The 20,077-nt window shown below is 47.7% G+C and overlaps 1 protein-coding gene across 2 annotated transcripts in view; it reads right to left on the bottom strand.

Annotated features, from left to right (window-relative positions):
* Window positions 1-1,787: 1,787 nt before the first annotated feature.
* The window catches only part of LOC110499230 (fatty acid synthase), a 31,157-nt gene continuing 12,867 nt past the window's right edge, over window positions 1,788-20,077 (bottom strand). For both annotated transcript variants that reach the window (XM_021576226.3, XM_021576227.3), the window contains exons 9-43: window positions 19,479-19,965; window positions 19,113-19,300; window positions 18,621-18,810; window positions 18,125-18,219; window positions 17,830-17,964; window positions 17,436-17,639; window positions 17,046-17,161; window positions 16,631-16,806; window positions 16,147-16,338; window positions 15,889-15,969; window positions 15,251-15,436; window positions 14,921-15,100; window positions 14,529-14,732; window positions 13,899-14,215; window positions 13,407-13,808; window positions 13,033-13,197; window positions 12,834-12,949; window positions 12,467-12,621; window positions 11,953-12,156; window positions 11,696-11,846; window positions 11,026-11,204; window positions 10,787-10,906; window positions 10,549-10,671; window positions 10,218-10,441; window positions 9,710-9,914; window positions 9,403-9,554; window positions 9,093-9,184; window positions 8,508-8,902; window positions 7,821-8,009; window positions 7,451-7,678; window positions 7,226-7,284; window positions 6,967-7,119; window positions 4,413-4,511; window positions 3,999-4,250; window positions 1,788-3,925 (exon numbers count right to left, since the gene is read on the bottom strand). In XM_021576226.3, the coding sequence (XP_021431901.3) occupies window positions 3,788-3,925; window positions 3,999-4,250; window positions 4,413-4,511; window positions 6,967-7,119; window positions 7,226-7,284; window positions 7,451-7,678; window positions 7,821-8,009; window positions 8,508-8,902; window positions 9,093-9,184; window positions 9,403-9,554; window positions 9,710-9,914; window positions 10,218-10,441; window positions 10,549-10,671; window positions 10,787-10,906; window positions 11,026-11,204; window positions 11,696-11,846; window positions 11,953-12,156; window positions 12,467-12,621; window positions 12,834-12,949; window positions 13,033-13,197; window positions 13,407-13,808; window positions 13,899-14,215; window positions 14,529-14,732; window positions 14,921-15,100; window positions 15,251-15,436; window positions 15,889-15,969; window positions 16,147-16,338; window positions 16,631-16,806; window positions 17,046-17,161; window positions 17,436-17,639; window positions 17,830-17,964; window positions 18,125-18,219; window positions 18,621-18,810; window positions 19,113-19,300; window positions 19,479-19,965 (6,552 nt within the window). In that variant the 3' untranslated portion in view covers window positions 1,788-3,787. The remainder of the gene's footprint in view (window positions 3,926-3,998; window positions 4,251-4,412; window positions 4,512-6,966; window positions 7,120-7,225; window positions 7,285-7,450; window positions 7,679-7,820; window positions 8,010-8,507; window positions 8,903-9,092; window positions 9,185-9,402; window positions 9,555-9,709; window positions 9,915-10,217; window positions 10,442-10,548; window positions 10,672-10,786; window positions 10,907-11,025; window positions 11,205-11,695; window positions 11,847-11,952; window positions 12,157-12,466; window positions 12,622-12,833; window positions 12,950-13,032; window positions 13,198-13,406; window positions 13,809-13,898; window positions 14,216-14,528; window positions 14,733-14,920; window positions 15,101-15,250; window positions 15,437-15,888; window positions 15,970-16,146; window positions 16,339-16,630; window positions 16,807-17,045; window positions 17,162-17,435; window positions 17,640-17,829; window positions 17,965-18,124; window positions 18,220-18,620; window positions 18,811-19,112; window positions 19,301-19,478; window positions 19,966-20,077) is intronic.

The raw sequence follows: 20,077 nt of genomic DNA on the forward strand, positions 1-20,077 counted from the left end.
CTATCCTACCCTGCCTTTCTAAGGTCTTCGAAAGGCAAGTCAACAAACAGATTACCAACCATTTCGAATCCCACCGTACCTTCTCCGCTGTGCAATCTGGTTTCAGAGCTGGTCATGGGTGCACCTCAGCCACGCTCAAGGTCCTAAACGATATCATAACCGCCATCAATAGGAGACATTACTGTGCAGCCGTATTCATCGACCTGGCCAAGGCTTTCGACTCTGTCAATCACCACATTCTTATTGGCAGACTCAACAGCCTTGGTTTCTCAAATGATTGCCTATCCTGGTTCACCAACTACTTCTCTGATAGAGTTCAGTGTGTCAAATCGGAGGGCCTGTTGTCCGGACCTCTGGCAGTCTCTATGGGGGTGCCACAGGGTTCAATTCTCGGGCCGACTCTCTTCTCTGTATACATCACTGACGTCGCTTTCGCTGCTGGTGATTCTCTGATCCACCTCTATGCAGACGACACCATTCTGTATACTTCTGGCCCTTCTTTGGACACTGTGTTAACTAACCTCCAGATGAGCTTCAATGCCATACAACACTCCTTCCGTGGCCTCCAACTGCTCTAAAATTCAAGTCAAATGAAATGCATGCTCTTCAACCGATCACTGCCCACACCTGCCCGCCCGTCCAGCATCACTACTCTGAACGGTTCTGACTTAGAATATGTGGACAACTACAAATATCTAGGTGTCTGGCTAGACTGTAAACTCTCCTTCCAGACTCACATTAAGCATCTCCAATCCACAATAAATCTAAAATTGGCTTCCTATTTCACAACAAAGCATCCTTCACTCATGCTGCCAAACATACCCTTGTAAAACTGACCATCCTACCGATCCTCGACTTCGGCACTATCATCTATAAAATAGCCTCCAACAGCCCCAAAGACCACCCACCACTGCGACCTGTACGCTCTCATTGGCTGGCCATCGCCAAACCCACTGGCTCCAGGCCATCTACAAGTCTCTGCTAGGTAAAGCCCCGCCTCATCTCAGCTCACTGGTCACCATAGCAGCACCCACCTGTAGCACCCGCTCCAGCAGGTATAGCTCACTGGTCACCCCCAAAGCCAATTCCTCCTTTGGCTGCCTTTCCTTCCAGTTCTCTACTGCCAATGACTGGAACAAACTGCAAAAATCACTGAAGCTGGAGACCCATATCTCCCTCACTAGCTTTAAGCACCAGCTGTAAGAGCAGCTCACAGATCACTGCACCTGTACATAGCCCATCTGTAAACAGCCCATCCAACTACCTCATACCCATACTGTATTTATGTATTTATCTTGCTCCTTTGCACCCCAGTATCTCCACTTGCACATCCATCTTCTGCACATCTACCATTCCAGTGTTTAATTGGTATATTGTAATTACTTCGCCACCGTGGCCTATTTATTGCCTTACCTCCCTTATCTTACCTCATTTGCACTCACTGTACATATATTTCTTTTTTTTCCACTGTATGTTTACTGTATTTGTTTATTCCATGTGTAACTCTGTATGTGTCAAACTGCTGTGCTTTATCTTGGCCAGGTCACAGTTGTAAATGAGAACTTGTTCTCAACTAGCCTACCTGGTTAAATAAAGAATAATAACAAGGAATGTATGGTCAGTTAAACACAGGGATTAACATTAAGGTGTGAAAGGCCAGGAGTATTTTATGATTGCCTGAAGATTATGGTGAGTTGAATAAGCTAAGGAGACCACTTGCAGAGAACTATCAGGACCTGTTGTAGTTGCCTCAATAAGTTTACATAGAAACCAGGCAGACACTGAGGCAGGATGTTAGTGATCGCTCTTTATTTGGACTAATACAATAAATACTGGGAAAAACAAACTAAAAAAGGAGCACTGTCAATTCCCTCCTTTTTACTGCAGCCAATCACCATGCTCAAATTAAAGCCACCCGACTCTTCATAGACCTCATTAATAGTCTCAGAGGTCAGTCTGTTGCATTCTGCGATTGGACCCCTGATCTTGAAGGACCTTCAGGGGTCAGCAAAGGTCATGGGAGTCAAAAACAGCTGAAGGTAGAAAGTTGCCTTGTAACCACAGATCTAGGATCAGATTATCCTGCCTACAGTCCAAACATGAATCATTAGGCAGACAGTAAAATATATGTTCCTGGACCAGTGGTTCGAGGTAAATTCTACCTACTCCTCAACAAGGCCGTTCTTCAGGTCAATGATTCCACACCCAACGGCACTTGCATTCTGACATGACATCACAAACAAAATGGAAGCTTGGACAAACTACTACTTTTTCAGCGAGACAGTGAATCGGATCGTATTCAGTGGGCACAAAATGGGAAAAAATGTTTCGGAACAGGAAGGTATGAGCTGAATTTATCCAATAAAGAACCCCCATTTTAGTTTGCAAAGCCTTTTACTCCATTGTGCCCTCCTGAACACCATAGATTTCACATAACAGTATTTGGGTAGTGCCATACAAGTGATGTTTCATTGCTCTATTTCCTTTCAAAGCCAAAGCGTTTTGAAGCATTGCATGTGGACAGCAGTAATATTCAGAATATTTAAAACCGTCTTACGTAACAATATTTCAGGAACATTAGAACATTTTGAAGGAACATTGAAAGAAATGAAAAACAAGGTTAGTTGTATGATTAGCAATCCATTGTAGCCAGTTACATAGAACAGCATACATTTTTTAAAACAGCAACCATTTAAATTACTTTGTCAAAGAAGCCAAGATCATAGAAATGTGACCTGTAGATATCCAATCAGTCCTCTTAAAAAAGGTGTACTCACACAGGAAAGGCAACACACCCAGATCTAAACCCAGAAGAATACTGCTGTTTTCAAAAAGTATTTCAGTTCTTAAATGGAAAGACAGATACAGGGAAGGGAGTCTTATTTCCAGTAAACAGCTGAATAGTTAAAAAGTTAACTTGATCAAATATGGTGTCAGTCAGATACTTTTAGCCATTTTCCTGCGTTGGGAAGTTAATACATTTCTCTTTGTGAAACTACCTTAGGATCAGTGTAACACTACAAGTCACTGCAAACAACTTTGAAGTCAACAAAAATAGGGATCATAACTTATGACCAATGCTGGTAAACAAACCCTTTATACAATACAACCCCAAACAAAGACAACCATGTAACAATGGTTTCCTCCTAAGCCAATGTCACTTGGTAACAGGTACAGAGCTTTAACAGGTGTTAGACAGGTGAGACAGGAGGCTATGTACACGTGGAATAGTCTGCATCATTAGGGCACTGCTAGGGTTTGGCATGAGATAAAACATGCACGCATGTGCATAGGTAGAGGGTCCGAGTCCACACAACACACCTTCATTACCAAGTTCACGAAACACCCTTTAGCAGACTGGTGGGTTGAGCAGTATCATAACACAACAGCTAGGTAGGTTATCTAGGGCTAGGCTACAATCAGTTGGCAACACAGCCAGGCTCACATGCTAGGCTAGCTATAGGGTTGAGCCAGCAACATCTCCAGTTGTAGCAGGATTGATTACCAGTACAGAGTTGAGCATCTAACTTTATTCTAACATTCCAAACATGATAAAGAGACAAGATTTTTAAAAATTACAAATAAAAGAGAGCGAGGACCTTATTGGTAGAGCACAAACATACAGCACGTTGTTTGTTCCCATGGGAACATACCCTGTGGCAGCGAGCTAAAAGCTTTGATAGGTTGGGGGTTGCGTCCATTATATGTATTGCCCAATGGGGTTTAGGTTTGGGGATAGGAGAACTTGGTGCTATTGGGGGAGAGGGCTGGGAGGGGCGGGACTGGTCTAACCCTCCCGGGCACTGACGCGTGGCTCGGCCAATGAGCTATGGATGATGCTACTAATTGACTCCACCCCCTCGCCTTCTAGGAAGCTGCGGTGGTCTCCCTCGATGACGTGGACCGACACCTTACCATCACACACCTGAAGAGGAACAAAGCCTGTTATTATAGCAGTGTGTGCGTGTGCCTGTTCATGCGTGTTAGTGTATACCCACCTCGCTCAGTTTGTAGTCAGCCCCCAGGTTGTCTCCGTAGTCGCTGCTGGCCTTGGCGCGGAGCAGGGTGACGTTGCCGTGGTATTTGGTTGCCGGGACGTAACCGTCGGCAGCCTTGAGTTTGTAGTAGAAGGTGGCGGCAGCGAATCGCAGGGACTCTTTACTGACGTTCTTATGGCTGGAGGTGATGAGGTCCACCGCCATGTTGACACGGGCCTTCAGATCAGACAGAGGGAGGAGGGTCTCCAACAACTAGACAGAGAGAGCGAGGAGAGGTAAAAAAAGAGGCAGAACAAGACATGTGAGAATTATACATTGAACCAGACTCAAGTATAATGTTAGTTTAATATTATGCCATAGCCAGTGAGTACAGTATGAGTAGAGGCCATTATCTGTGGTTGTAAAGTGTTGTACCTTGTTGTACTCGATGCCAGTGAACTGCTGGATGAAAGCACACAGCGCTTCGGTCTCTGCCTCAGACTCTTTACCAGGGGTCAGCTTGGATTTGTAGCTCTGAAAGGCAAATAGAATACAAACATCAGGTTAAACGCTACACATGACCCTATGGTTAGTTCTGAGTTTATAAGTTGACGGACTCTTTTCAAGTAGAGTTCACTGTGAAGGAACTGAGTACGAGGATGTGTGTATGTGTCAGAGTACCCAGCGTAACCTCTGAGTTTGAGTTTATTTTTTATTTTTACAGGGACAGTGCACATTAATCAACGTTTCAGTAAAAGTGCCGGTTTTAGCCAGCCGGCTAATTTTCAACCGCAGTCCCTGGGCAGGTTATTAAAAACAATTACAATATAGACAATAGCAGCATAGAACAAGCAAGACATAGCAACATAGGACAAGCAAGACATAGCATACAGACAGAGCAACATAGGACAAGCAAGACATAGCATACAGACAGAGCAACATAAAACAAAAAGCAGCAAGACAAATTTAATAAAAGCAACAAAGTGTTTCCACACCTCACAAGCTACAGACAACAGACAACATGGAAAGCGGCAACACACAGCTAGGGACCATGTTCACAAATCTGATTGACCTTTAGCCATGTCTTCAAGCATTTTGTGAAAGTGTGATATGTGGTGCAGTTATGTGTGTCTGATGGCAGTGTATTCCAGACATGGGAAGCTCTCACAGAGAATGCAGATTTACTAAAGGTGCTTTTCCTTAGGGGAACTATACAGTCACCTCTCATGGCAGACCTTGTGGATCTGCTGCCATATGTCTGGGTTTTCTGTTTAACAAAAATATTGAGTGGAGGGGGAGCCAGGCCATTAAGGATCTTGAATACAAGACATGCGTCGGTGTATTGCACAAGATTTTCCCAACTCAAGAGCTCATGCTTTCTAAGAATGTGACAATGATGATGGCTATTGGGCTTCCTATCAAGCACTTTGAGAGCCTGTTTGTAGACAGACTGAATAGGTTTTAATGTTGTACAGCAAGCTTGGGCCCAACTAGTCAAGCAGTATGTTAAGTGGGGGAGTATCATAGATTTGAAGTACAGTTTTGCTACCTCTGTAGTCAAAAATTTCGTATAAATCGGAAATTAGCTAGGTTGAATTTGGTTATTTGAATTACCTTTTTCACATGCTTTTTAAAAGAGAGGTTGGAATCAAGTATGATGCCAAGGTACTTAAAATCGGATACCACCTGGAGCTTCTCCACTGACACATAGACATCTGGCTCAGTAGCATCTGTTGCCCTCTTTGTGAAGAACATGCAAACAGTTTTTTTTACATTGAGATGCAAACACGAGTCACTGAGCCACTTTGTAACCTGGACCATTACAGTAGTGAGTTCTTGTGCAGCTTGTTGTTTGCTCTTTGCATGCACATATATCACTGTATCATCTGCATACATTTGAACTTCAGACCCAGTACAGACAGAAGGCAGATCATTAATGTACAGGCTGAACAGGAGGGGCCCCAGTATTGACCCTTGGGGCACGCCCACATCATAGCTACGAGTGGGCGACAGCTCATTGCTCACTCTGACACACAGGGTTCTGCCTTCAAGGTATGATTTCATCCATCTCAAGGCATCAGGGGAAAAGTTGAACTTGGACAATTTTGTGATGAGAATCTCATGGTTAACAGTATCAAAAGCCTTCCTTAGGTCCAGAAACACAGCCCCAACAGCACCCCCTTTGTCCATCTTGGACTTCACATTTTCCAGAAGAAAGCAGTTGGCCGTTTCTGTGGAGTGTTTCGCTCTGAAGCCAAACTGCATGGAGTGTAATGTGAAGGGGCTGTTGTTGAGGTGGGCAATCAGTTGTTCTGCTACACACTTTTCAACAACCTTTGACACCACAGGTAGTATACTAATGGGCCTGTAGTTACTCACGTCAGCAGGGTCACCTGATTTAAAGATGGCCGTTATTATGGCCGACTTCCATACCCTTGGAAACACACCGAGACCAATAGATGTGTTGGTGACCTTAGTAATGGGGCCAATGAGTGACTCTTTGTAGTTTTTAAGAAAGGTAGAGTCCATCCCAAACACATCTTTGGCTTTAGAGTTCTTTAGTGCGCTAATCACCTTGTTCACCTTTGACTCAGAAACCTCCCTTATGATGAAGACAGGTTGAGCGTCATTTACTACCACTGAGCCCAAGAAACCAGTGGAGGGGTTCTGTGTCAGTACCCTGACAGAGTCAATAAAGTAGGAATTGAAGGATATTGCTATGTCGACTGCATCCTGTGTTAGATTGTTATTCACCATGATTTCTAGTCTTTTTGCAGTGTTACTATGGTCTTTCCCTGTTAACTTTTTTAGATTCTCCCATATCAATTTAGAATTTCCCTTTGCTTCACCAATTATGTTAATAAAAAAGTTTGCCTTGGCCTGTCTGATTTCTCATCTGTGTGTGTGTCAGTATGTACAGACACACGCGTATCACCGGTGTGTGTGTGTGTGTGTGTGTGAGTATCAATACGCTTGCATAAGGTCTCACCTGTGTGTAAGCGGCGACGTAGGAGTGTGATCCGTCGAAGAGGAAGAGGTAGTCTACGGTTCTACCCTGAGCCTGTAGCTGAGAACACATCTCAAACGCCACGCAGGCCCCAAAGGAGTAGCCGGCAATCCGGTACGGACCCTCCGATTGCACCTACACAAATAAAACATAAGCACAGACCGTTATTTATAAAATCACTAATTATCTATCATGTGTGTAAATATATAAATACTAATTAAGTTGTTAGTATCTTTTTTACCTGACGTATACACTCCACATAGTATGTAGCCAGAGACTGTATACTGTCCAAAGGAGCAGCTAGAGAGAGGGGGGCGATAGTTTGTCATTAAGATCAAGTTTACAACTTTAGAGAGAGAGAGAGAATCAGTGTGATTGCGAGAGAATCAGTGTGATTGCGAGAGAGAGAGACTGTATCAGTATGATTGCGAGAGAGAGAGGAGGGAGTTTGTTCCTGTGTGTGTACCTTTAGTGCACTGCAGGCCGTAGCAGGGCACACTGAGCTTGGCGGTGAGTGTGTGGAAGGCAGCGATGGAGCCCTCTATAGGGTGGACCAGGAACAGCGGGCGCTCAGCACTCTGCACCTCGTTGAGACGTGAGACAGTGGGACCGTCTGGGTTGACCAGCATCAAACTGAGGTCCGACTCCAACAGAGAACGCACACCTCCCTTCTTCACTGGAGACTGACAGGACTCTGGAGAGACGGAGGGAGAGAGAGAGAGAGAGAGAGGGAAAGAGAGAGAAAAAGTACACGTAAGTCCATGACACACATATGCTTCCTAACTATACAAAATCATTATTGCTTACAGTGTTTGTGTACACACACACACACACACCTGCTGTTCCCGCCGGTTGGCTGGACAGCTCCCGGAGCTTGTTGATGGTGAGCTGTCGGATCTCCCTCATTGCCATGACGATGTCATAATCGCGCTCCAGTGTCTGACGCACCTCCACGCCCATCAGAGAGTCCAGACCCAGATCAGCCAATGAGGCGTCAGCATTTAGGCTGCTGACATCACGCACGCCTGAAAAGGTTAGAGGGGACAGGGGAGAGGGAGAAATAACCAGGGAGTTACACATGGAATGAAAACACCCAAACCAGCTTCAAATCTATTGATATAAACACAACAGCAGCCCACCCATCAGCTGTGATGGGGCAACTTCAGGAAGAATCTAGAGCTGGTTACATGGTGGTGGAGGTGTACAGGTGATGAGTGACATCTCTTCCTCTAGTCCTATCCAGTATGTGAGCCACAGCCTCCACTAGGGGGGATATACTACCAAGCAGGACCTTGGATAACCAAGCAGAAAAAAAACTACTTCTTTTCTGGTTCATCAAGAAAGCTAAACTGACATACAAATGTGTTTTTGTTGTTCAGTCAATTAGATCATGCTCATTTTAAGCTCATCGAGGTTAGCTGGCGTACTCCTTGATCCTGCTTTCTAGTACGCCCCTCAGGTCTCTGTCTGGGGTTTGTTATAGGGTTAGTTGTATGGAGGTGTATGGGTGATGAGGGATCTACCCAGTATATGAGCGACAGCCTCCACCAGGTCTCTCTGTCCTGTTCCTTCGCTCTTCACCACGCTCCTCTCTGCCAGCACGAAGCTCGACATCACCGGACGCCGCTCGCACAGGAAGCGGTCCAGCACCTCCAGACAGGAAGTGATGCGCTGCGGGAGAGTCCCGCCCACCACCACGTCGTTTCCGCCCATGGTCTCCAGGACAACGCCCACGTCGCCGATGGCGCCCCACTGGACGGCCAATCCGGGCAGGCCGTCGTGGCGTCGCTGCTCGCACACACGCTCCATGGCAGAATTGGCGTAACCGTAGTTACTCTGGCCGGCGTTGCCGCGGCCGCAGCTCACAGAGGAGAAGGCTACAAAGTAGCTGAGGTCTGGACACAGCTTTCTGGTCACCCTGAGAAAGAGGGAGAGAGGAGGGAAAACCTTTGATTACCTTTGACTGCTTTTGGATTTTCTGTTCCTTCAAAACATTGGATATTGACAGATCCTTATAATGGAAAGACTGGTAAATCTCAGCAGAAGTACAGAAGCACCAGGGGGAGTGATCTCTAAGCTAACTGCTATGCATGTGTGTATCGTCTTACCTGTCCAGGTGGAGGGTTCCGTTGTATTTGGGTTTGTTGACATCCAGGAACAGCTGAGGAGTCAGATTCTCCAACATGCCATCCTTCAACACCTGGTACACATAGACAGGAGAAAAAGACAGGTGAGAGAGCGAGAGAGAGGAGGGAGGCACAGGTGAGAGAGAGGTAGGAAGGTGAGAAAGAGAGGTAGGTAGGTGAGCGAGCGGGTGAGTGAGATAGGTAGGTGAGAGAGAGGTATGGGAGTTGAGAGAGGGACAGGTGAAAACAAAAAGCAACAGTGTACAGGTGGGGGGGGGGGGGGGTGCGTTACCATGGCGAGGTGGAAGACTCCTCCCACAGGCCCCAGCCTGCAGGCCTCGTTGATGAGTCGCTCCGCCCCCTCCAGGGTGCTGACATCACTGGTGGATACCAGCACCTGCACACCCATCCCCTGCCACTCACGCACGCGCTTCGCCTGGTAACCTAGTAACGTGAACCGACATTAAAAGTGACTGGACTATCACAAACAACAAGTGTGCAGCTAATGTAACACCACAATGGCTTTGCTGGTGTGCTACAATACAGCACATGTAAAAATGTGCAAGTACAAGTCAAAGTTCTGAGTTCTTATCTCTTACCGTTGCGGATGCCCGATCTGGAGGTGAGCACCAGTTTGCGGGCACCTCGCTCCGTCAGCCAATGAGCGAGCTCCAAGCCGAAGCCGCCCAGTCCCCCGGTGATGATGTAAGAGTGGGAAGCAGGGCAGAAGGTACGGCAGATGGCGGGGAGGGAGAGGGGCGAGCCCACCGCCTGAGTACCACCACCCTTCTCCTCTGAACGCACCTAGAGACACACATTTACATTTTAGTAATTTAGCAGACAATTAGAGGTTAAGTGCCTTGCCTGGATTTTTCAACCAGCAAGCTTTCGGTTACTTGCCCAACGCTCTTAACCTCTAGGGTATCTGCCACCACGTCAGACCCAACACACACCAAGTGGATTGTAATAAACCGTCATGTATCAAGAGTATAATAAGTGGTAATAACAGTGTTATAATAAATGGACAGGTCTAAAAGAGAGAGTTGAGGAGATAGTAAAAGAAAGTGTGAATGAATAATGAAGAGGGGGAGTTGTTGAGTAAGTGACCTGCAGCAGGACTTTGCCGATGTGTTTTCCCTGGGCCATGTATCTGAAGGCCTCCTCCACCTGGTCTCTTTCAAACACCGTAGTCCTCAGTGGCTTGACGACACCTCCCACAATGCCCCCCTTCAGCAGCTGGGACACCTCCTCCCACTCCCTGTTCCCCTCCTCAAACAGGGCGTCCAATAGGATCCCATGGAACGCCACGTTCTTCAGGAAGAGAGCCATACCTGAGGGAAACAGGGACTCATGTCAGACATTAGAACAGCTGCAGTGGCACAGTGAATCAGACACAAAATGGCTGCCATGGAGAGCAGTTGCAGTGCGGTGTACTGACCCAGAGGGGAGTTGTTGGACAGGTCGTATTTGCCGATCTCCAGGAAGCGTCCGTGTCGAGCCAGACAGCGAAGACTGGCCTGCAGCTTCTCTTCAGCCAGGGAGTTCAACACCATATCCACTCCTACAGACAGGATACACAAGAACATGTGAGTGAGTGAGTGGCGTATCATGTTGTATAGTTGGCATGTTTCGTGTGTTTGTGTGAGGCAAGTTTGAAGCGTGTCTGTGTGTATGACCTTTTCCCTGTGTGTGTAGCAGGACGTGCTGTTCGAAGGTGGCATCTCTAGAGTTGGCAAAGGACTCTGAGGTGAGCTGGGGGAAACGCTCCTGTAGGTAGGCACGCTTTTCTGCTGAACCTGAGACAAAGAACACAAAACACAGATTACACAAAGACATCTATGGCTAAATGCACTGACAATTCTGACATTAACAGGCCGAGTGTGTGTGTGTGTACCTACAAGTCTCTGGTACTCACCAACAGTAGTGAAGACCCTACAGCGCTGGCTGAGTGCAATGGAGATGGCAGCCTGACCGACGCCCCCTGACCCTGAGTGGATGAGAACACTCTCCCCTGGGCGGAGCCTGCCCCGGACCACCAGGGAATAGTAGGCTGTGGCGTAGACCACCGGCACCGACGCTGCCTGCTCCAGGGTCCTAGAGAGCGAGAACATAAGTTACTTACAACAATAACTTAGTCATAAAGCTAAACGTCAACAAAAAAGGGGAATAGTACAAAACGGGATCTAATTTACAGAAATATTCTGAAATAACTTTTTCTCTCTCCGAAATATACACTTGAAATGGGCATGGTCTAATCGACAACAACCAAACACACATAAATAAGTTTAGCTTTAATAGTTATTTCTGGTTGTTTATAAAAGTTAGCCGGCTAACTCAATGATGCTGGTTTGTAGTACACCCCTCAGTCTGTTAGTCAAGATCCCAAAACAGTGTCTCCCTACGAGGTCGTTTGTGGCTCTGGGCCTGTATTCACAAAGTATTGGAATGCTGATCTAGGATCAGTTCCCCCCTTTTATTCATTATTATTTTGAAAGGCAAAACTGATCGTAGGCAAGCACTTTTACTCAAATGCACTACATAATGTAGGGAATAGGGTGTGATTTGGGGTAGGCGCATTGTTTTACCAGCCATCTGGGATGTCCCAGAGGAAGCGTGTGTCAGCGTCAACGCAGGTGGCCAGGCCTTTAGCAGGCAGCAGCCCCATCACACGCCGACCGCTGGGGTCACGACCCGAGAACTCCATACCCAACATGCACTGCTGTAGGGCCAGGTCACCTACAGAGGGAAATCAGATGTGTGCGTAAAAGACAGAGTGTTCATTACTGGTATAGCTTCAGAGGCAGTTTCCTAGAGGACATGTCTGTGTGTGTGTGTTCCTTACCTGGGATGGCGTCCGGTGGCAGTTTCCCGGTGGCCAGCATGATGTCTCTGAAGTTGAGGGAGCTGTAGTAGACGCGACACAGCTGCACATGGGGGCTGCTCGCCACAAAATGGCGGAGGGGCGAGGCGATCCAACGCAGCGAGGAGAGGTCACCACGGGTCAACACGTTAACGTAAGCCTGCTCTGTCAACTCCTCACTCAGATCTGAGGAGAGAATGAGAAAGAGGTATTAAGCTTTGCAGCATGATCAACAGAAGATTTGGAATCCATTATTGTCCAAGATGAACGTTTTAAATCAGCATATTCTTGAGCCTAGGGCTAGTCTGTGACTATCAGAAAATGTAGTGTTTATCATTAGGAAAGCACTTTCTTTTCACTGCAATTTTATCATCAAGCTCCTATGCAATGACTGAATGTGTGAAAGTTCTCTCAAGATATCTCATTGGGTGTAACTTTTGAGATCTTGCTAGAGCAAGAACAAGAGAGAGGGGAGATGGTGGTGTGGTTGTCGTACCCTGAGAGATGAGCTGGTGTCTGAACACTCCCCAGTGTCCATCCCTGAACACGTTCATACACAGGTCTCCCTCCAGCACAGACCGCATGGAATTATGGGCAGGCTGCAGGGTGGGCACCGCAGAAGACTCACACAGATTGGATACAAATGCACACCTGGAGAGAGAGAATAGAGATGAGGAGAGAGAAGTACAGCATTAGTCTGACTCACTGTATGATTCACAGCCTACCCGAGAGAAAGATGGAGCGATTACCTTTATAATATATACATCTGTGCTTTTAAAACTGCCAATACCAATCGAATCCTTTCAGATCAAGTGTCAAGGGGAAGAGCCAAGGTTTTTTTTCAGACCAGGCTTTAGTCTCACCGTATGCGGCTGCCCCCGGGCTCCTGGCGTAGACAGTTGACCATGCCCACCACCCCAGAGTGACCCTGGGTAGCAGTCAGCCAGACCGGAGAGTCTGAGGGCTCAGCCAACGTTGTCTGGGGGGGGAAAGAGAGCTGTAAGGGCTTATAAGCACTTATTAAGGAGTTATTAACACAGAGACATTAGACATTTCCCTCACCTTGAGTGTTTCCACCCACTGGTAGTCCAAGCTGTCCACAGGCAGGAAGATGGGCAGTTTGCTGGGTAACCGACGGCGACACAGGAATAAGGCAGAGCCATAAAATGACTTCCTGACAGCCACCAAGTTGAGAGACGCATCAGAGAAGGCTTTCTCCCACTCAGTCTAGAGAAGAGAACAATGACAGTATTAGACATCATAGGTAATACAATTTCACAAATGAGACTATATGTATGGCCAGGTTATGTATCCTCACTCACTAAACACTGACTGAAGCTAATAGTGTAATGTGTGGCCCTGCTTTAATATCTGAAGGGAGGCTGGGGGGCTAAGGATTCATCTGGGTATCAGTTTTCTACTGCAGTGTAACTGACCTGGGAGAGCAGTCTCTGCTGGTTGTTCTGACTGTCTTTGGAGGTGAGGAATGCCACCATCTCCCCCAGCGTCTCTCCCTTCAGCAGGGTGTGGAGCATCACAAAGCCACCCTCCTTGGCCCCCGAGGCCAGGTTCCCCACCACCACCTCAGCCCCGGCCCCCAGGGGACCCCAGGCGTGGTTACACACCACCAGGTCGGCCCCACCGACCGCACCCCCGGGCACAGGGCCCTGCTGGGGGTCCCACTGGGCTGTGGTGACCCCCATGGCATCCAGGGTGGTCTGGTGGGGGGTCAGGAGGTCGAGGGTAGCAGCAGTGGCGACGTAGTCGAGGCGGAGCATGGGCTGGATGTTAAGGAGGGGCACGGCACGGGAGAAGAGATGGCCGTCGTTGGAGAGGGCCTGAGGTGGGGCGAGACAGAGCAGGGGTTAGAGAGGAGGGCGTGAGAGCGAGAGCTCATGACCTCTGCTGTATCACATCTTTGTTCTCACCTCCAGGACTTTGATCTTCCCGGGGGTAGTGTTCTCCAGGGCTGTGTCCAAACAGTGTCTGAGGGCTGGGCCATCCAGTAGACCATGTAGCAGGGGGTCCTGGAGGAGACAACCCCTCTCCTTCTCAACAGTCTGCTCCAGCTCTGACCGCAGGTTACCGTTCAGCTCTAGACCACAAAGCAGGGACAGCAGCCGCAGCAAGCCAGGTTCAGCGGACTCAGGGCTGGGGACAGCAGGGCCAGACACCCCCCCTAGACCAGGGATGGAGAGCTTAACGCCCTGAGGAGCCAGCTTCTTCTGCAGCTTGTGGATCAGACCTGGAGAGATGCATGAACCAAGGGTCAGACAGAGGGTAATCAATTTAGTACTATGGCCTTTTTAGACTAACAAAATGTCAAGTAATATCTGCCTTCTTTGACATCAGATTTGCAATTTCTCTGTTTACATAGTCTCACGATGTAAGGACAGTCATTCCTTTTTTTTGTGTATGCGTTGTAGAAAGAGAGAATACAAATAGATTGCTACCTATTATTAAAAAATGTTAACTGTGATTTTAAACATTGAATCTGAAAGCAAAATGACTTCCCACTGTTTGGATGATAAAGGTAGCCAACAAACATGAACTCTAACCTTTGCAGTTCTTGAGCTGGTTTCCCAACTTCTCATTGGCTGACAGGCATTCTGTCTCTAGGTAGGGCACAAACAAAAACTCCTCCAGGGTGGGCGGGCTCTGTTGCTGTTGGCGACGCGGTGCCACCGTGGCGTGGAGACCACAGATTTGCACTCCGCCCGCAACAATGTTGTCAAGGCAACGGTTGACGTGGACGACCACGGCTAGGTGATGGAGAGAAGATAGAAAAACAGTATAAAAATAAAACGGCATCCTTATCAAATAAAATTTTATTTGTCACATACACATGGTTAGCAGATGTTAATGCGAGTGTAGCGAAATGCATTAGGCATCCTTAAGTGAGTCAAGTGTGTGTTTGTGGTGGGCCTGTGTACATGTTTTATTTCAATACCTTTCTTAGCCTCTCCGTATTCAGTGACCCTCTCCTGGTGGACGGTGGGGTCGACACACACAGAGCGGATCCGCGTTGGCAGGCGAAGGCTGCGTCCTGATAGGCCAACCACGATCATCTGCAGCATGGTGTCCAGGAAGGTCACCCAGTTACCGGTCCACTGCAGCTTCCCACTGTCACCTACAGCCAGAGTCAAGGATAGAGCAGAGGGAAACCAGTCAACCAATAACATAGTACAATCTACAACTAGCCACCTTATCCTACTTAATACTGGGAAGCAACTATTTCATAAAGAGGTTCACAATGATTTAACTTTTTCCTCACACACACCTGCATTGTTGGACTCCAGGATGCCCTGGAAAGTCTTGCCGTAGTCATAACCACGGAGACGGAGCTCCTTGTAGATGTCATGGGCTGTCAGGCGCAGTTTGGGGTCACCATCGTCCCCGGTGACAGGCTTACCAATCTCAGAGTGGAATGCGTCCAGAGCAGCGTCCTCCAAAATGCTCACCTTGCCTACACAGACAGAGAGAAGTATGGGATAGGTGACTGACTGAGGAGGACCAAGGAGAAAGCATGTAGAGTTTATACTCTCTATTACTATGTCATAAACCTTGAATGGTTGTATACACTAGTTGCTATTTAAGCAATAAGGCACCTCAGGGGTTTGTGGCATATTGCCAATATACCAGACTCCCGAGGTGCCTTATTGCTATTATAAAAACTGGTTACCAAAGTTATTAGAGCAGTAAAAAAAAAAAAAAAATCATACCCATGGTACAGTCTGATATACCCCGGCTGTCAGCCAATCAGCATTCAGGGCTCTAACCACCCAGTTTATAATATGTAACAGATTGAATGAGTCTATATACACTAGCTATTACCATGTAACAGAGCACATAGAAGCCATCTTTTACATATCAAACATTTATCTTGGATGCTTATAGGAGAGTATAAAGTATGCGTACCACTGACAGCCAGGTTGCCATTCTCGGAGACCTCAAAACGACTGGTGGCGGGCATGAGACGCACCTCCAACTGGACTGAACCTGACAGCGAGAAGAGGGGAAGGAGTAAGAGAGAAAAGGGAGCGAGACAAAGCACATTGAAGAAAGGTCATAAATGAACCACAGTAAAAGATTGACAACCCAAATAGACACCCTTGATGCGACAGACAACCAATGATCAAACTCTTCCCCTCCCTTCACCGTCCGTCCCTCCCTCACCGGTCTTGGGTAAGATGGTGGCCCTGTGGATGGTGACGTCCTCGAAGGTGACAGGGGTGGTTTCCATGACAACGCCAAGGCTCCTCATCAGGGTCCTCCAGGCCAGTACCAGATAACCCGTCGCTGGGTACAGGACACGCCCGTCGATGCAGTGGCCAATCATATAGTAGTCTGGAGACTCTGGGTTCATGTCTGCGGGGAGAGGAGATCAACTATGTTATTGTCTGTGTATTCTGTGTCTATACTGTATCGGTGTGCAAAGCTGTCACCAAGGCAAAGTGTGGCTACATTGAAGAACCTCAAATATAAAATATATTTTGATTTGTTTAACACTTTTTTGGTTACTACATGATTCCATATGTGTTATTTCATAGTTTTGATGTCTTCACTATTATTCTACAGTGTAGAAAATATTTAAAATAAAGAAAAACCCTTGAATGAGTAGGTGTGTCCAAACTTTTGACTGGTACTGCATGTCTCTCACCAATGTTATAGATGGTAGCTGAGGTGGACCCTCCAGAACCAGCAGGGAAGTCCTCAGCCTTGGGGACGTCCCAGGTCTGGGTGTGGTCCCACTGCACCAGGGGGGAGATCAGAGGGGTGCCCGCGGGCACCGGGTACTCCACACATGGGTACAGCTGCTTACTGTCCACGTTGATCCTGGACACATAGGAGAGATGCTTGGTATTGACATGCATGTTTTAGTTTGTACTAGGGGCTAACAGAGTTTATAAGAATAAAAGAATGGCAAAGTAAGGTGTGAAGGCCATCTTGCAGTATTGGGAAAATAATATGCACAACACCAGTTAAAGCTGTGTTTAAGCTACAGTAGGTTGAGAATAGAATCAGTTGCATAATGATGACATCAGAGGCGTGGCGTGTCAGCAGCAGGTACTGACCCGTTCATGTAGACCTTGCCAATGTGAGAGAGGAAGAACTCCAGGTTGTTGGCATGGCCTCTCCTCATCAGGGGCAGGATGGAACACGTGGGCTTCAGGCTGCGCTTCAGGATCGCCTGCAGGGGGAGACAGCGCAAGGTTTCACACAGTAATGATGATAAGTATGCTGCATTTTTGTCAGAGGTTGGTGTGTGTGTGTTTCTTGGGGCTCCCGAGTGGCGCAGCGGTCTCTTAAATAATAATTTGTTCTTAACCGACTTGCCTAGTTAAATAAAGGTAAAAACAATTCTATAGCCTGTGTGAGCAGAGTGTGTGGTGCGGTCTTGAACCCCACAGTCTTATCAGGCCATCCTATGTTTGTGTGTGTTTCTACATTCTGTGTATACTAACCTGCAGCAGTGCATGTGGTGCTATCTCCACAACCACAGCGTTATCAGGCACCAGGCTCAGGCCCTCCTGGAAGAGGACAGGGCTGACCAGGTTATTACAATGGTAATCTGCTGAGGAGTACAGAGCCAGCGGGCTGTCCCAGTCCTTCTGGGGGATAGATGTACTGATCCACCTGGCAGACCTCTGCTTAGGCTCCTTGATCACCTACAAAGAGAGTGGAGATGGGGATTCAGTATATTTGGCAGATGACTTGAAATTCTATTCCCAGGCAGGTGGAAAGCAGTCTGTTTTTTCAATCCATGCATTTAGTTTCAATTCCCTCCCTGAATTGAAACGTTTTTTTTAAAAAGGTGTTAGGTTTTGGACTGAGCCACACAGTCAAACGTCGTCTTACCCTCTTGAGAGCAGCCAGCAGGGCGGGAGCGATGGAGGCCATGTAGTAAGAATGGAAGGCTACACCAGCACTACGAACCTCCTTGGCAAACACACCACTCTCCTTCAGCTCTGATACAAACTTACTCACTGCCTCCTGCATACAGAAGTACACCGTGTCAGTTTCAGGCTTTTACACGACAAACTGTAGCTTACAGACAGAATTGGTCTCAATAGTATAGTATTAAAAAAAGGGTGTTTAAAAATAGCGCATTAAGCTATCGATAGATGCAAGGATTTGAACCAAAATGTGTTACCGCAGGGCCAGAGATGGTGACGGTGTCTTCAGCATTGTGACAGGCTGGAACCACACCCTGGGGACACTGAGCCTTACACTCTGCCCATGTCAGCCCTGAGTGAGTGAGTGAGAGAGTGAGAGGAGGGTGGGGAGAGAGAGAGAGAGGAGGGTGGGGAGAGAGAGAGAGAGGAGGGTGGGGAGAGAGAGAGAGAGAGAGAGAGAAGCACAAATGAACCCAAATCAAAGTTTATTGGTGGATACACAGATGTTCTCAGGTGCTCCAACAGTGCAGTAATACCTAGCAATAAAAATTTACCGTTACAAATACAAAAAGTTATATACGCTGAGCCATGACTAGAATACAGTGTATACATATAAAGTGGGTGAAACGTAAACGTGATTAAAGTAACCAGTGTTCAATGGCTGTATGTACATAGGGAAACAGTCTAAGGTGCAGGGTAGAGTACCGGTATCTGGCAATTCAAAACAAAACACCCTCTCTTTTTGGTCCTTACCGACTGCAGCCATGCCCCCGGGGGGCAGGTTAGCCTCCTTGATGGACCTCCCTCTCCAGTAGGCTGCCAGGATAGCCTCACTGTGACTGAGGGATCCGTCTGCGTAGCCACAGGCCAGCTCTCCCACACTGTGGCCCACAATGCCGTCCGGCTGCAGACCCAGCTTCTGGAGCAGGTCAATCTGGGCGATCTGAGAGGGGGACAGATAGCGGTTACTTTTATGAGCATACTACAATAATATAAATATTATATGCCTTTCAGCAGACGCTTTTATCCCAAGCGACTTAGTCATGCGTGCATACATTTCTCACATGCTCTACCAACAGCCACACAGGACCATCTTAAATGGTCATCTTCATGATTGCCTTTGATATGTCAGAGGCATTGTGTGCTTTTTGTCTGTGCAAATAACAAACAATACAGTCCTATTTCCATAGCTTTTTGGTTTCAGTGCCCCCCCCAACCTTAGTTAAGATGGCTGCTCTGCTGTACCTGTATGGCGGCAAGGCCTACGAAGGCTTGGACCGTGTCCTCGAAGGTGCTCTCATCTGCCTCCATGAGCAGACTGGACACACACATCCCCGTGTCCTTCAATGCTATGTCCGAACGCAAGATGGACTCCCTGAACTCTGGCAGCTGCATCAGACTGCGGCCCATCCCACCCCATTGGGTGCCCATACCTGAGACACACACAAGTGTTAACACACACCTTTCTCCTAAACCACTGCTTTCATCATTCGAGGTAGAAGTTACCCTTAACCACAGATCCTGGATCACATTAACCCCCAATCCTAACACTAACCATTAGGCTGAGGCTTGAATAAACTCTTCTCTCCTAACCCCCGTCTTCTCTCTTACCTGAGCAGATGTACCACAACGGTCTGGGCGTGGCCTCAGTCTTCTGCACCTCTGTGACATCATCCTGGGAGCCAATCAAAGTGTAGCCCCTGTAGGGCATCCCCGCCGTGGGTACCCCAGACACGTCGTTCAGCAGACACAGGAAGTTGTCGTCGCCCGAGTGTTCCTTCCCCTTGCTGAGGAGGGCGGAGACAGCCTCCTCTGTGCGGCCGCAGGCCTGGAGGAGCCTGGGTACTTGAGAGGACACAGAGGGGGTATTGGGGGGCACTTTAAAGCTTTTTGGTGTGTTGAAACCAGGAGGGCGGAGGATCACGTGAACGTTAGAGCCGCCAAATCCGAAAGAGTTGATGCCAACGATGCCGCCGCGAACGGGTATGGGCTCGTTGACGACGCGGAGGCGGCCGTCACTAAGGGCAGGGATGTCGGTGTTGGGGCTGTTGTAGTGGATGTTGGGAGCCCACACACCTCGCTCCAGAGACAACACAACCTGAAAGAGGGGGAGAGCGAGAGACAGGGAGAAAAATATGGAGGGAGAGAGAGACAGGGAGAAAAATATGGAGGGAGAGAGAGAAAGGGAGAAAAATATGGAGGGAGAGAGA

The sequence above is a fragment of the Oncorhynchus mykiss genome, chromosome 20, assembly GCF_057628025.1.
Source record: "Oncorhynchus mykiss isolate SJ-2025 chromosome 20, ASM5762802v1, whole genome shotgun sequence".
NCBI lineage: Eukaryota > Metazoa > Chordata > Actinopteri > Salmoniformes > Salmonidae > Oncorhynchus > Oncorhynchus mykiss.